General features: G+C 57.3%; 1 protein-coding gene across 2 annotated transcripts; it reads left to right on the top strand.

The window, feature by feature from the left end:
- Positions 1 to 974: 974 nt before the first annotated feature.
- Positions 975 to 15,349, top strand: LOC116950051 (transmembrane protein 132E-like). Of its 2 annotated transcripts, XM_076072572.1 has the most exons (7): positions 975 to 1,234; positions 5,037 to 5,180; positions 7,633 to 7,901; positions 8,638 to 8,705; positions 8,742 to 9,031; positions 13,033 to 13,221; positions 13,440 to 15,349. In XM_076072572.1, the coding sequence occupies exons 1-7, from the start codon at positions 1,037 to 1,039 to the stop codon at positions 14,874 to 14,876; spliced, it is 2,595 nt and encodes an 864-aa protein (XP_075928687.1). In that variant the 5' UTR covers positions 975 to 1,036; the 3' UTR covers positions 14,877 to 15,349. The 2 variants fall into 2 exon arrangements, with proteins under 2 accessions (XP_075928687.1, XP_075928686.1); XM_076072571.1 differs by having other exon boundaries at positions 8,638 to 9,031.
- The last annotated feature ends 938 nt before the right edge of the window (positions 15,350 to 16,287 follow it).

Here is a 16,287-nt window from a genome sequence, read left to right as displayed (position 1 = left end):
TCTTCCTTCCAATATTAGGAAGCCACTGGAGCTATGCACTTTTAAATTTCCAGATTGAAAACTAAACAAATTTTAGAACTGCTTTTTGTGTTGAGCTTATTTTCCTTCCCCAGCACCTCCGATTAGCAAGGGTTGGCTACGCACGGTGCGAAAGAAGTTCAACATTATATTAATAGCTCAATGGGTTTTACATCGTAAGATTTATTTTTTTTAAAACTGTTTCGTTTTATTTGTACTGTATATCCTTCTTAAGTGATTTGTTTAACTTTACTATCCTTTGCACTCCTGTTGTTTTTGTTATTTTGTGTTTGTAGTTGTAACATTCTGACCCCTGTGCCCGCTAAAACAGAGCTTCACAACTCATCGGATTCCTCCTGCAGGATAAATAAAAATTAAGATTTGCCAACGATGACGTTAACGAGACCAAGCACGATGATGCTGACGACGACGATGGTGACGACGATGGTGACGACGACGACGATGGTGACGACGATGATGCTGACGACGATGATGGTGACGACGATGATGCTGACGACGATGATGATGATGACGATGGTGACGACGACGATGATGACGACGATGCTGACGACGACGATGGTGACGACGACGACGATGGTGACGACGGCGATGGTGACGACGATGATGATGATGACGATGGTGACGACGACGATGATGACGACGATGGTGACGACGATGATGATGACGACAATGATGGTGACGACGACGATGCTGACGACGATGATGGTGACGACGATGATGGTGACGACGATGGTGACGACGATGATGGTGACGACGATGATGGTGACGACGATGATGCTGGTGACGACGATGGTGACGACAATGATGATGACGACGATGGTGACGACGATGATGGTGACGACGATGATGCTGACGACGACGATGGTGACGACGATGATGCTGGTGACGACGATGATGGTGACGACGATGATGCTGGTGACGATGACGACGACACTTGGTGTGGTGCGTGTGCAGGGAGGAGGCGGCGGCGGTGGCCGTGCTGCGTGTGGACTTCGCGATGGGAAACTTCACGAGCCAGTCCGTGACGCGCCGCATCCTCTGGCAGCTGGAGCTCCACGGCGCCAAGAGGACCGCCTCCTCCTCGTCCTCCTCATCGTCCTCGTCACCGTCCACCTCGTCGCCCGACTCGGAGCGAGTGATGACGGAGCTCACGGCCATGCAGAAGGACATTGTTGCCATCGTCCCGGTCGCCATGGTAACTGATTGACTACCCCTCCCTGCCCAGCCACACTCCTTCGTTACCCCCGACTCTATCATTCTCCTGTGATCCGTCCCTTCTTTGGCCTTCCCTCCATCCCTATCTCCCCCCTCCCTCCTCCCCCTCCCTCCCAACGTCTTCCCCTCGCTCCATCCTCTATCGCCTCCCTCTACCCTTCGTTTTCTCCCCATCTTCTGCTCCCTCTCCCCTTTTTTCCCTCCCTCCCTCTTCCCCTCTCTGTTATACCACCCCGATTCCCTCCGTCACTTTTCTGTCTCTCTTCGTCCGTTTAATCCTCCCTCCCTGCTTCCTCCCCCTCCCTCCCTCCCTGCCTCCCTCCCCCCCTCCCTGCCTCCTCCCCCTCCCTCCCTGCCTCCCTGCCTCCTCCCCCTCCTTCCCTGCCTCCCTCTCTCCCTGCCTCCTCCCCCTCCCTCCCTGCCTCCCTCCCTGCCTCCTCCCCCTCCCTCCCTCCCTGCCTCCTCCCCCTCCCTCCCTGCCTCCCTCCCTCCCTGCCTCCCTCCCTCCCTCCCTCCCTGCCTCCCTCCCTCCCTCCCTCCCTGCCTCCTCCCCCTCCCTCCCTTGCCTGCCTCCCTTCTTCGCGTCCACACACACGCGTCCACACACACGCGTCCACACACACGCGTCCACACACACACGCACACACACACACACACGCGTACACGCACACACACACGCGTGCACACGCACACACGCACACACGCGTACACGCACGCGCCCGCTGTACCACCTCTCCTCTGGGCCCCCCATGAGCGATGTCCGTTGCGTAGTCTCAAGCAGCCGTGATTTATGGTTTTGTCAGACGCCGAAAATTAATGAAGACGTTTGTCAAGTGTATTCATTTCGGAAGCCAAAACTGCACAGGCGTGCACACTTTTTATCTGTGTGTGCGCACACACGCACGCGGGCAATGTTGAGGAGTGGCATTGTCGTGGCGAGCGCAGAGCGCTCCGAACCCGGTGCCTCGAGTTCGATTCCCGCTCACGGCCAACGCCAGTGACGAGGTAGACTCGGCCTTCGACGAGCATCTTGCAAACGTCGGCACTGGGGGAGACGCACAAAGGCGACCGGGCCGTGGTGCTGGCCACCCACCTCTCTTCGTGTGCTGTGCCTGCCTGAATCGGTGCTTTTCGCTAACAACATTTAGGCAGCCTGTTGGGGCTAATGTAGGGGTGGTCTTTGTCTGAGCGTGCACGTGTGCGGTGAATGTGTTATTGGCATGGGGAGCCGCAGTGCGGTGATTACACGTGCCCATGTGTGGTGGCGATGATGATGACGACGATGATGATATCAGCCACTTCGACGATGAGCTGTCACAACGTGTGGTCAGGTCGCCTCTGAAAAATAGCTCATTGGGGCTATCCCTGGTAAAAAAAAAAAACTAACAAAAAATGGTTCAGATAATCATCGCCATCGTCATCTAAAGCGCTCAATTCGCAAGCAGTCTCTCACCGTGAAGCCTGCGTTCTAGAGGGCCCTGGCTCGGGACCCTTGTGTGCGCTCTGAAGCCGGGTGAGGCAGCGACGCATCTGAATCAAAGGCGGAGAGGAGACGCGGGCAATGAGAGTCAATTGGCGTCGCGGTGGCTCGGAGATGTTAACTTACATCGCTGGTACGCAGGAGGTCGTGGCTTCGATCCCAACCCTGATGCCTGTTTTGTATATTTGGAGTTTGCGTGTGTCTCTCTCTCTCTCTCCCCGTGGTCGCGTGGATTTTTCTCCAGGGTTCCTGAGGTTTTTCCCTCCACATTTAGAAACACACATTTAGAGTATTTGGCTCCTGCTATAAATGTCCACATTATGATACGCCACTTCGTTGAGCTATCATTTGTGGCCAGGTCGCTTCTGAAAAAATAACTACATAGCTCAGTGGGCCCTTACTTGGTAAAATAAAAAATAGGTTTTTTTTATCTAGTTTAGTTTATAGTCGAGTGGCCTGTGACATCAACGCCCATGAGGTGAATCAACTTAGGCGATAGCCAGTCGTTAACAGTAATCCTCGTAGCCAGAATTTACAACGCATTTCTCAATCCAATGCTGGATGAAACCACCCCTTCCCCACGCCATGCCATCACGTGGGGTCTTTGTTTAACCATACTTCACCACAATGGCCCAGTGGGGTTTTTTTTGTGATGGGAACCCCCCTGGGCCGGCTCACATCTCACTTCAGGTATTGCTCAGATATCACTCAGGTATCGCTCAGGTATCGCTCAGGTATCGCTCAGATATCACTCACACATCGTCCTTATGACCTCGCGTGATTCAGAGAGAACGTATAAACTATCTTACAATTGTAATGGCTGTTTGTTGCTGGCTGCTTGGCGTTTTATTTGCTTTGGGTCTGTGCATAGCAAACGGGATTTACAGATAGTAGTGTTATACGTGGCAGTGTTTGTATCTCGAGGTGTGCGTGTGATTGGTCGAGAATAACAACGGAGCGACAGCCAAGGTGTGGGAACTCCTCCAAGAGGCGTCCACCGGAGAGAAGGAGCGATGGAATCCCTCTGTGTGGAGGCACGGGGTGGGTCGTTACATCGCAGGCGAGGCCTTCATCCAGCAGTGGATTAACAATGGCTGCTGGTGATATTGATGATGATGATGACGTCCATGAGACACACGTGGTCTCGTATTCCTCTACCCATGCAACCTGACCCCATGTGCTGACCTCTTGATGTCGAACGCTTGATTTTAAAGGCACGGCGCAGGTGGAAATTGTGACACCTCCCGTCACTTACAGTGTAGAGATTTCCCCGTGTAAATCTGTCCAGTGGTGGTTGAAGCAGCCCCCCCCCCCACTCCTGCCCCCCTCCCTCCCTCCTGTGTGTTCGCCTAAATCCCATTGATCTCCCCACAGTGCCAAATTGGATTTGCTAAATGGACAGGCTTCTGTTGTGGCCTTAATCTATGTGTAGGACTCCCCAAATCTGCCCATCTCTGTCTCTCTCTCTCTCTCCCTCTCATCCCCTCTCTTCCTTTCAGGTCCTCATCTGCATCCCCCCACCCCCCACATCCGCGAAACGTAAAACGTATCAGCCGCCGATCAGCACTAAGTGGAGGTTGACATCGCCACGGCGCTTGTGCCATGCTAGGGTGTTGGTGGTGGTGGTGATGATGGCGTTGCAGCGGTGGTGGTGATGGCCGTAGTGGTGGTGATGGCCGTAGTGGTGGTGTCAGTTGTAATGCGTGGCGACGGCGTTATGGTGGTGGTGGTGGCTGTGGTGTTGGTGGTGGCAGTGTTTGTAGTAATGGTGGTCGTGGCCGTGGTGGTAGTGTTGGTAGCAATTGCGTTGGTGGTGGCCGTACTGGCCGTGCTAGTGGTTGTGGTGTTTGTGGTATTGGTTGTGGTGGTTGTGGTGTTGGTTGTGGTGGTTGTGGTGTTGTTTGCGGTGGTTGTGGTGTTGGTTGTGGTGGTTGTGGTGTTGGTTGTGGTGGATGTGGTGTTGTTAGTGGTTGTGGTGTTGGTTGTGGTGTTTGTGGTGTTGGTTGTGGTGTTTGTGGTGTTGGTTGTGGTGGTTGTGGTGTTGGTTGTGGTGGGTGTGGTGTTGGTGGTGGTGTTTGTGGTGTTGGTTGTGGTGGTTGTGGTGTTGGTTGTGGTGGGTGTGGTGTTGGTGGTGGTTGTGGTGTTGGTTGTGGTGGGTGTGGTGTTGGTGGTGGTTGTGGTGGTTGTTGTGGTGGCTGTGGTGTTGGTTGTGGTGGTTATTGTGGTGGTTGTTGTGGTGGCTGTGGTGTTGGCGGTGGCGGTCACGTGCGGTGACGGCGTTGTGGTTGCGTGCCGCCGGCAGGACACGGAGCTGGTGAACACGGCGGTGCTGTCGGGCCGCACCGTCGCCGTGCCGGTGCGCGTCCTCTCCGTGGAGTCGAGCGGCACGCTGGCCGACGTGTCGGCGTTCGTCGAGTGCTCCTCCGCCAGCCCCGACACCGTCAAGGTGTGTGTCTGTGTGTGTGTGTGTCTGTGTGTCTGTGTGTGTCTGTGTGTGTGTGTCTCTGTGTGTGTGTCTCTGTGTGTGTCTGTGTGTGTGTCTGTGTGTGTGCCTCTGTGTGTGTGTGTGTCTGTGTGTGTGTGTGTCTGTGTGTGTGTCTGTGTGTGTGCCTCTGTGTGTGTGTGTGTCTGTGTGTGTGTGTCTGTGTGTGTCTGTGTGTGTGTGTCTGTGTGTGTCTGTGTGTGTGTGTGTCTGTGTGTGTGTGTGTCTGTGTGTGTGTCTGTGTGTGTGTCTGTGTGTGTGTGTGTGTCTGTGTGTGTGTGTGTCTGTGTGTGTGTCTGTGTGTGTGTGTGTCTGTGTGTGTGTGTCTGTGTGTGTGTGTGTGTGTCTGTGTGTGTGTGTGTCTGTGTGTGTGTGTCTGTGTGTGTCTGTGTGTGTGTGTCTGTGTGTGTGTGTCTGTGTGTGTGTCTGTGTGTGTCTGTGTGTGTGTGTGTGTCTGTGTGTGTGTCTGTGTGTGTGTGTGTCTGTGTGTGTGTGTGTCTGTGTGTGTGTGTGTCTGTGTGTGTGTGTCTGTGTGTGTGTGTGTGTGTCTGTGTGTGTGTGTCTGTGTGTGTGTGTGTGTGTCTGTGTGTGTGTGTCTGTGTGTGTCTGTGTGTGTGTGTCTGTGTGTGTCTGTGTGTGTGTCTGTGTGTGTGTGTCTGTGTGTGTGTGTGTCTGTGTGTGTGTGTGTGTGTCTGTGTGTGTGTGTGTCTGTGTGTGTCTGTGTGTGTGTGTGTGTGTCTGTGTGTGTGTGTCTGTGTGTGTCTGTGTGTGTGTCTGTGTGTGTGTGTCTGTGTGTGTGTGTCTGTGTGTGTGTGTGTCTGTGTGTGTGTGTGTCTGTGTGTGTGTGTGTGTCTGTGTGTGTGTGTCTGTGTGTGTGTGTGTCTGTGTGTGTGTGTGTCTGTGTGTGTCTGTGTGTGTCTGTGTGTGTGTCTGTGTGTCTGTGTGTGTCTGTGTGTGTCTGTGTGTGTGTGTGTCTGTGTGTGTGTCTGTGTGTGTGTGTCTGTGTGTGTCTGTGTGTGTGTCTGTGTGTCTGTGTGTGTCTGTGTGTGTGTCTGTGTGTGTGCGTCTGTGTGTGTCTGTGTGTGTGCCTGTGTGTGTGTGTCTGTGTGTGTGTGTCTGTGTGTGTGTGTCTGTGTGTGTGTGTGTGTCTGTGTGTGTGTGTGTGTCTGTGTGTGTGTGTGTGTGTCTGTGTGTGTGTGTGTCTGTCTGTCTGTGTGTGTGTGTGTGTGTCTGTGTGTGTGTGTGTGTCTGTCTGTGTGTGTGTGTGTCTGTGTGTGTCTGTGTGTGTGTGTGTCTGTGTGTGTCTGTGTGTGTGTCTCTGTCTGTGTGTGTGTGTCTGTCTGTGTGTCTGTGTGTGTGTGTCTCTGTGTGTGTGTCTGTGTGTGTGTCTGTGTGTGTCTGTGTGTGTGCCTCAGTGTGTGTGCGTCTGTGTGTGTGTGTCTGTGTGTGTGTGTGTCTGTGTGTGTGTGCGTCTGTGTGTGTGTGTGCGTCTGTGTGTGTGTGTGTGCGTCTGTGTGTGTGTGTGTCTGTGTGTGTGTCTGTGTATGTGTGTGTCTGTGTATGTGTGTGTCTGTGTGTGTGCGTCTGTGTGTGTGTCTGTGTGTGTGTCTGTGTGTGTGCCTCAGTGTGTGTGCGTCTGTGTGTGTGTCTGTGTGTGTGTCTGTGTGTGTGTCTGTGTGTCTCTGTGTGTGTGTCTGTGTGTGTGTGTCTCTGTGTGTGTCTGTGTGTGTGTGCCTCTGTGTGTGGGGAGCGGTAGTGTAGCGGTTAGCGACTCGGGTTCGATTCCCGCTCACGGCCAACACCAGTGACGATTATCTGAACCGGTCCTGGGCCTCCCCTAGGTCAACTCAGCCTCAAATGAGTACCTGGTGCGGTGGATAAAAACATTGCCACTGGGGAGACAAAGGCGGTCGGGCGTGGTGCTGGCCACCCACCCCCTCGTGTACCGTTCCGGCCTTCATAGGTGCTCGCTAACAGCACTTGCCCCTACAGTCTGTTAAGGCTATACTGGGGATCTTTTATCTTTGTGCCTCTGTGTGTGTGCCGCTCACAGCTAACACCGGTGACGATTATCTGAACCGGTCCTGGGCCGCCCTTAGGTCGACTCAGCCTCAAATGAGTACCTGGTGCGGTGTTTAACATCGCCATTGGGGAGCCAAAGGCGGTTGGGCGTGGTGTTGGCCACTCACCCCCTTTGTGTGCCGTGCCGGCCTTCATAGGTGCTACTCGCTTCCAGCACACTTGCTCCGACAGTCCATTAAGGCGACACGGGGGATCTTTGTCTCGTCATCAGACACTGCACACCTTACAGATGGACCTAAATGATGACTGAATCCTGACCCAAACCCCTGACCATCATCATCATCAGTGGCATGTCGCCCTCCACCACCTCCCCCCCCCCCCCCTCCTCCCACAGGTGTCCGACGGCTGTGACTATGTCTATGTGAACGGCAAGGAGAGCAAGGGCTCGCTGGGGGCGCTCGTGCGTTTCTCCTACGAGCACCTGAGCGGCATGCTCACGGTCGCCGTGTGGCTGCCCCGGCTGCCCCTCACCGTGCTGCTCTCCGACTCGCAGCTGCAGCAGGTCAAAGGTTGGCGGGCCCCCCGCGGGGCGGCCGCGGGGCCGGTGCCCCCGCCGGTTACCAACGGCGCTGACGCTGCCGGGGCAGTGGCGCTCACCGGCAGGTAGGGTCCACACGGAGAGACCCGTGGAGTCACTCGCACGGAGACTCGTAGTCACACAGACTCGTAGATTCATGCACACAGAGATTCATAGACTCGCAACAGAGACTCACAGACTCACAACAGAGACTCATAGACTCACGCGGTGACCGATAGACTCACAACAGAGACTCATAGACTCACAACAGAGACTCATAGACTCACAACAGAGATTCACAGACTCACAACAGAGACTCACAGACTCACAACAGAGACTCACAGACTCACAACAGAGACTCACAGACTCACAACAGAGACTCATAGACTCACAACAGAGACTCATAGACTCACAGCAGAGACTCATAGACTCACAGCAGAGACTCATAGACTAACAACAGAGACTCATAGACTCACAACAGAGACTCATAGACTCACAACAGAGATTCATAGACTCACAACAGAGACTCATAGACTCACAACAGAGACTCACAGACTCACAACAGAGACTCACAGACTCACAACAGGGACTCACAGACTCACAACAGAGACTCACAGACTCACAACAGAGACTCACAGACTCACAACAGATACTCACAGACTCACAACAGAGACTCACAGACTCACAACAGAGACTCACAGACTCACAACAGAGACTCACAGACTCACAACAGAGACTCACAGACTCACAACAGAGACTCACAGACTCACAACAGAGACTCACAGACTTATCGAGTCGAGACCGGCGCTCTCCACCCCCCAGATCCTCACGGGCGAGCCGGGGCGAAGATAACCGCAACGACGATGACGAAGAAGCGGCGGCGGCCGCAGGTGGCGCCGCAGGTGGGGCCGCAGGTGGGGCCACAGGTGGGGCCGCAGGTGGGGCCGACGCCACCGATGAGCTGGAGGAGCGACGTGGCCGTGGCTGCGCGCTGCTCTCCCAGCGCGCCACGGTGCGCGTGCTGGCCCGCTTCGAGGCCGAGGCCTCCGAGGGCTCCGGCCTGCGCACGCCCATGCTGGGGCCTGACTGGCTGCTGGACGTGAGCGAGGTGGTGGCACGCGCCGGCCTGGTGCGAGTTGCCAACCCGGCCGTGGCCGAGGTGCGGCAGCCGGGCCTCGTGGTGATCGCCCGGGAGGCCGGAGTCACCGCCGTGCAGGTGACGCGCCCGTCCGCCCGCAGCCTCTTCGGAAACATCGCCACGCGTGGGCACGCGCGTGGCCCTACGTGTGTGTGCGTGTGTCTCTACGTGTGTGTGTGTCTCTACATGCGTCTCTACGTGTGTGTGCGTGTGTCTCTACGTGTGTGTGTGTCTCTACATGTGTCTCTACGTCTGTGTGTCTCTACGTGTGTGTGTGTCTCTTCGTGTGCGTGTGGCCCTACGTGTGTGTGTGTCTCTTCGTGTGCGTGTGTCTCTACGTGTGTGTGTGTGTCTCTTCGTGTGCGTGTGTCTCTACGTGTGTGTGTGTGTCTTTTCGTGTGCATGTGTGTGTCTCTACGTGTGTGTGTCTCTTCGTGTGCGTGTGTCTCTACGTGTGTGTGTGTGTCTCTTCGTGTGCGTGTGTCTCTACGTGTGTGTGTGTCTCTAGGTGTGCATGTGTGTGTCTCTACGTGTGTGCGTGTGTCTCTATGTGTGTGTGTCTCTACGTGTGTATGTGTGTGTCTCTACGTGTGTGTGTGTGTGTCTCTGCGTGTGTGTGTGTCTCTACGTGTGCGTGTGTGTGTGTGTCTCGACTTGTGTGTGTCTCTTCGTGTGCGTGTGTCTCTACGTGTGTGTGTGTCTCTTCGTGTGCGTGTGTCTCTACGTGTGTGTGTGTGTCTTTTCGTGTGCATGTGTGTGTCTCTACGTGTGTGTGTGTCTCTTCGTGTGCGTGTGTCTCTACGTGTGTGTGTGTGTCTATTCGTGTGCGTGTGTCTCTACGTGTGTGTGTGTCTCTAGGTGTGTGCGTGTGTCTCTATGTGTGTGTGTCTCTACGTCTGTGTGTGTGTGTGTCTCTAGTTGTGCGTGTGTGTGTCTCTACGTGTGTGTGTGTGTCTCTTCGTGTGTGTGTGTGTCTCTAGTTGTGCATGTGTGTCTACGTGTGTGCGTGTGTCTCTTTGTATGTGTGTCTCTACGTCTGTGTGTGTGTGTCTCTAGTTGTGCGTGTGTGTGTCTCTACGTGTGTGTGTGTCTCTTCGTGTGTGTGTGTCTCTAGGTGTGCATGTGTGTGTCTCTACGTGTGTGTGTGTGTGTCTCTACGTGTGTGTGTGTCTCTAGGTGTGCATGTGTGTGTCTCTACATGTGTGCGTGTGTCTCTATGTGTGTGTGTCTCTACGTCTGTGTGTGTGTGTCTCTAGGTGTGCGTATGTGTGTCTCTACGTGTGTGTGTGTGTCTCTGCGTGTGTGTGTGTCTCTACGTGTGCGTGTGTGTATGTCTCTACGTGTGCGTGTGTGTCTCTGAGTGTGTGTGTGTCTCTACGTGTGTGTGTGTGTCTGCATGTGTGTGTGTGTCATCCGGCAAAAACAATCCCCTACCTCCTCGTGGTGTCGGACGGCAACACTGTGGTGGGTAGTGTCATGAGGGGAGGGCCAATGTAGATTTTTGGCCTTTCCCTTCATGGCGTTTGGAACCACCACAGCAGCCAAATGGGGGCTCTGGATGGGTGCGAGTGGCTGGTAACCCCTCCACCTTCAATTAACTACCACTAAATAAAAATTTTATTTAAAGCTTTCGTGACTGCAGGGATTCATATTCTTGGTTCTTTCGGTAAAGTCACGTGACTTTACCGAAAGAACCAAGAATATGTACCACTAAATTACGATGCAAAACACTTATTAAGCTTGTTCCGGAGGCTCCGGGGGGACAGGTGTCTATGCCGTCTCCTGGCCAAATCCTTACCCTCGGGGCTCCTCCAGAAAGAACAAAAAGCCACTTCGGATGGCCACGTGGAATGTTCGAATGCTCACTCCGGAGGAGAGGGGCTGCCACTCCTCTTTCGGGAGCTGGACTGGTACCGCCTGGATCTCTGTGGCATTCAGGAGGTCCGGTGGACCAGATCTGGCTCCTGCCATCATGAGGGGTGGACAGTCCTCTACTCAGGGCAGGAGACTGCCAAACAACAGGGAGTGGCTCTTCTTCTGAACAAAATAATGAAGGGAGCATGGCGGTGAGGTGTGGGAAGCTGTAAGCCCCAGGCTACTTTGGGCTCGCCTTCCCATCAACCAGAGGTGAGGAGTGGTGGTCGTAGTTACTTATGCCCCCATCGAAGACGAACATCCGTGGAGGGATGCAGGCAAGGCCGATGAGTCAGAAGCCTTCTATGACCTCCTGTCACAGGTGCTGGCTAAAGTGGCCTCTCGGGATAGAGTCATCTTGTTGGGTGACTTAAATGCCCGAGTTTGTCATGATGCTAGCACCTGGTCTGGAGTGATTGGAAGAGATGAGCCAGATCAGCTCAATATTCAACGGTAGGAGGCTTGTAATCACCAACGCGCTGTTCCGGCATCGGCGCATCCACACAACATCATGGATGCATGCCGGGTCCAAGCAAGAACATCTGCTGGACTACATAGTGACGGAACAGCGGATGCGGGCCCATGTTCTTGACACCAGGACCTACCGTGGAGCTGATCCGCCCACTGACCATCGACTTGTCATCTGTAAGATGCGCCTGCCATTTTTCCACTCCGGTGGTGGGTGTACACCCAGGACCTCATTCAAACCTATAGTGGCATGGTCTCAGCTAGCTGATGAAAGTTGCAAGCGAGAATTTCATCATCGCTTGCGGCTGGGGTTGGCATCGTCCCCCACTCCTCCTGATGTTGAGGGGAAATGGGCGAGGTTTAGAACTGTGTTGTGTGACAGGGATGTCTTCCTGCTCCCACATTATTTAACATCTATTTCGACCACGTAGTTAATGAAGCCTTCAATAGTTGTACCGGAGGAATTTCCATCTGGTACAGATACAATGGGAGGCTGATCGATGCCCAGGTGCGGTCAAAGGATGGCTTTATATTGCTCAACCATGTTACGTATGCCGATGATCTGGTAATTGCTGCTCACTCAGAGGAGGAGTTGGAGGTGCTGCTGCTGAATCTTGAGATTGCCACTAAGAGGTGGGGACTTACCATCAGCCCCACCAAAACTAAGCACCTGCCTGGGTATTTTGTACCATCGGACACTCCACCCCCACAATTGCCAATTGGTGATAGGGCAGTTGTGGAGAGAGTGGAGAGTTTCCCATACCTGGGCAGTGTGCTTATGACCAGCTCCGGTTTGACAGCAGAGGTCTCGCTCTGAATCAGTCGAGCGGCATTATCTTTTCATTTTTTGCATAACGCTGTGTGGAAGCTACCTGGTCTTTCCCTCCGCAGGAAGCTTCGGGTCTTCTCGACCACAATCATTCCCTCCTTTCTCGACGCTTGCAAAACGTGGACCCCCCTAATAGAACATCCTTGTCGGTTATAAACATTTAGGCTGGCCTGCATACGATCCATCCTGGGTTTAACCAGGCTGGATTGTGTGAGGAGCTCACATATCCTTTAAAGTGAGCTCCTCCGGCAGGCAAGGCTGCATTGGCTGGGTCATGTAGCCCGCATGCCTAAAAAGCTTTTGTTCTGCCGGATCGAGGGGGCTAAACAGGCGCGACACGGGCTAGAGAAGAGATGGAGTGATGTGGTGCAGGAGGATGTGGAGCTGAGTGGACTTGCCGATGACTGGTAGCAGCGGTATCAAGATCGGCCTCTGTGGAGGAGGCTCGTGAAGGACGCTACTGGGCAGTTGGAGGTAGTCGCCCTCCAACAACAATGGAGGGGGGAGGAGCGACGCTCACAACAACGAGCAGAGCGCCGGGTGGCTAAAGCACAGCAGGTTGGCACAGTAGGGGGCACAGGTGGTGCATCAGCCAGTCATCTCAGGCAGTCGACCCGTGGCACCTGGGTCTGCCCCATGACCTCCTGCCAGCGGGCGTTCGACACTTCACATGGCCTCAACGTGCACATAGCCTGGCATAAGCGTCGTGGTGACGTCACCGAATGGCGGTTGTTGTTGTGTGTGTGTCTCTACGTGTGCGCGTGTGTCTCTGCACATGTATTTCCCTGCGTGTGTCTCGTGTGCGCGTCTCTGCGTGTGTCGCTCCACGCATGTCTCCGCACGCGTGCCGCTCTACGCGTGCGTGCAGGTGGTGTCGCCGCTGTCGGAGGGCGTGCACGGCGAGGCGCCGCTGTCCGTGCTGGAGGAGCGCGTGGCGCTCGGGGCGCTGCGCCTCCTCCTCGTGGGCGGCCTCTCGCTCACCGTGGGCGCCGCACCGGGGACCCTGCCCGCCGTGCTCGCCAGCGTCGCCGCAAGGCGCCTGCACGCCCACAAGCAGGTCCGGTCTGCTCGCTCACTCGCTTGCTCAAACACGCGTTCGCTAAGAAGTGGATGCTCACGAGCACGCACTCATAAACCCACGCTCGCTTGCCCACCCACCAACCGTCGTGTGCCACGCCGGCCTTTAATTAGGCGCTGCTCGCTAACGGCGCTTGCCCCAACAGTCTGTCGGGGCTGCACGCGTGACCTCTGTCCTTGTTGCGTGCGCTTTTCCAGGAGGCGGTGCTGAGTGCGTGGCTCGAGTTCAGCGACGACACGGCCGCCCCGCTCGACATCTACGACCCGGGCTCGTTCTCGCTGACGGTCACCTCGCTCGACGAGTCCGTGGTCTCCGTGCGGGCTCCGGCTCCCCGGGGCCAGGGCGACGGCGACCCCTGGGTGGGTCCGACAGTGACGGCCGAGGGCGAGGGCCGCGGCGACCTCCTCCGCGCCGAGCTCGGCGTACCGGACGTCTGCCAGAAGTCGAAGCGCAAGAGCGGCGTCGTGGCGGCGAGCACCTGCGCCGTCAACGTCAAGTTCGGTGCCGCCGCCGGGGACGCAGGCGGCCACGACTACGGAGAGCCGAGCACCGATTACGGCAGCGACGCCAACGGCGCCTTGCCGGGCGGCGACAGACGGCCTCCGCCGCCTCCGACATCGTCTCCACCACCGGGCCTCCCCGTGGCCTCGGACGAGGGCGATGACAACAGCCGGGGGGTCGCCGACGCATCCTCCTCCGCGGGGTCGACCGCGGCGACGACGACGACGACTACGGCGGCGGTGACGACGAGCAGCGACGAGCGCTTCCGCGGCATCCCCGACGACGTCGACTCGGAGAGGAGCCTCCCGGGGACCCCTCGCAGCCACGAGCGTGGCGATGACGACGACGAGGACGACGAGGACGACGAGGACGACGAGGAGGAGCCGGACGAGCAGCGGGAGGCCGTGATGACGTTGGAGGACGACGACGACGACGACGACGTGGAGAACCACGCGGTGCGCACCGAGGTGCCGCCGCCACCGTCGCCACGCTCCCTCACCGACCTGGAGATCGGGATGTATGCGCTGCTCGCCGTCTTCTGCCTCGCCATCGCCGTCTTCCTCGTCAACTGCATGACCTTCGCCCTGCGCTACCGCGGCGCCGGTGGCAAGAAGGCGCACGGGGCGGGCGGCGCCGCGGCGACGGCCGCGGCGGCGGCGGGGGCGGCCGCCAACGGCAACGAGCGCTGCCCCTCCGGCGCCAAGCCTCACCGCGCGCACGACTGGGTTTGGCTCAACCAGCCGCAGCCGCGCTCGCCCACGCCCACCGACGTGACGCCCACCGACGGCGGCGGCCCCCCCGGCCGCGGCGGCCGCTCCGACGCGGCGCTGCTCGGACCGGGCGGCGGCGGCGGCGGCGCCGCCGGCGGCGGCGGCGTCGGTAACGGCGTCGCGGAAGCCTCGCTCAACTCGCCGACGTCCAAGCGCAAGAGGGTGAAGTTCACGACGTTCGCGGCCGGAGCGCCGGACGCGGCGGCGGCGGCGGAGTCGTCGCCGCTGCAGCCGCGACCGCCACCGTCCCCGCCGGCCGTGGGCGCGAGCGCGGAGGACCTGGAGTGGGTGTGCCGCGACATGGGACTGCGGGAGCCCGACGCCTTCCGGAACTACATGGAGCGCATCAAGGAGCGCGTGTGACTGCGTCGGGGGCACAGAGGGCGCGAGCGGCGGTCGGAAGGTCGCGAGTTGGAGCCCTGGGCCAGGCAGCCCGCATAACGAACTTTGCCGGAAGGCAGCAGCGGTGGCGGTTGTGATAATTCGGATGGACTGGGCCCCCCGCCGTGTGAATGTGGAGTTGACACCGCTGGCTCGGGACCGTCGTTAAGGGATAGAAGCCGCCGCAGCAGCACCCCCCCCCCTCTTCGCCCGTGCGGTGCCCGCTGGAACCGTGGGAGACGCTCTGACTACGCCGTAGGTGTCGTTCGCTCGCGACGCTGAGCATCAGCCTCGGCTTCTCGTCACTCGAGGCGCCACCGCTCGCCGCAACGTTAGGTAGAAGAAGAAGAAGAAACAGGCACGCACGACCGATTCTCCTAAATGAATTGCGATCCTCAATCCAGGTAGTTGAGCGATGTCGCCGCGGCGGGAGTTGGGAGTGATGGGGGGGGGCAGGGGGGGCAGGGGGGGGCTGGGGGGGGGGCAGGGGGAGGGAGGGGGAGGCAGGCCGCGGCACGGCAGTGGAATCGTTGCACCCTTCTGATGTAACGAGCGGTTCGCTGTCGTTCGGTAGCGACGTGTTGAGCGCGCCGCGTTCCACCACGGGCCTGGCGGGCATCACCACCGCCACCCCCCCTTTCCTCCCGTGTGTCCACTTGCCACGGGGAGCCCCCATCCCTCCACGCCTCCGTTGGACCCGGGCCTCGCGCTCGGTGGCGGACGATGAAGGCGGGGACCTCGTGCCGATGTCGAGTCGCGTTGGTGGTGTTGTTGTTGTCGTTGTCGTTGTCGTCGTTGCTCTCTCGCTTACCCAGTAAAGCCTCGCCGAGTCTCAAGACTCTTTTGCAGGAGGGTCCTGCCAAGTTTTTTCTCAGTAAGGTGGGCGGGTGATGCCGCCGCTGCTCCTGCTGCTGCTGCTGTGAGCGAGAGTGAGCGTGCGTGATCCCAACCGAGTGTCTAATCTTGGCGGTGTGTGGTTCAGTCGCGGTTACAGCGCGCGCGTGCGTTGTTTATTTAACCGTGGGGGGGGGGGGGGGGGGGGGCACCGGAGAGTCTGCAGGAATAGCGCGGCGAGCACGTACACACTCCACGCGGGAATCGAACCCAGGCTCCCCTGGCTGTCGGGCGCGAGTGTTGCCACTCACTATCCGGTGCCATTGCTGGGGTCGGCTTGGCACGCGCGCGCGCCGTGCCAGCTCGTGTGCCAAGGCGGTTGGTTTGTCGGTACCGCTTTGGGTGGCAATTGCTCCCAGTGTCCACCGTGAGCAGTGTCCACCAGGAGCACGATGCTTTTGGGTATCGACCGTCTGTTTTATAGGCACGCGCGCTTGCTGTTTGTTCTCCACGTGCTGTGGATATTGCAGCGCAGCACGGGGGAAAAAATGGTCATTAA

The sequence above is a fragment of the Petromyzon marinus genome, chromosome 38 (genome assembly GCF_048934315.1).
Source record: "Petromyzon marinus isolate PM22_M1 ecotype Great Lakes invasive population chromosome 38, UKy_Petmar_22M1.pri1.0, whole genome shotgun sequence".
NCBI classification, from domain to species: domain Eukaryota; kingdom Metazoa; phylum Chordata; class Hyperoartia; order Petromyzontiformes; family Petromyzontidae; genus Petromyzon; species Petromyzon marinus.
The sequence above is the reverse complement of the archived record's forward strand: the minus strand, read 5'-3'. Positions and strand labels throughout refer to the sequence as shown.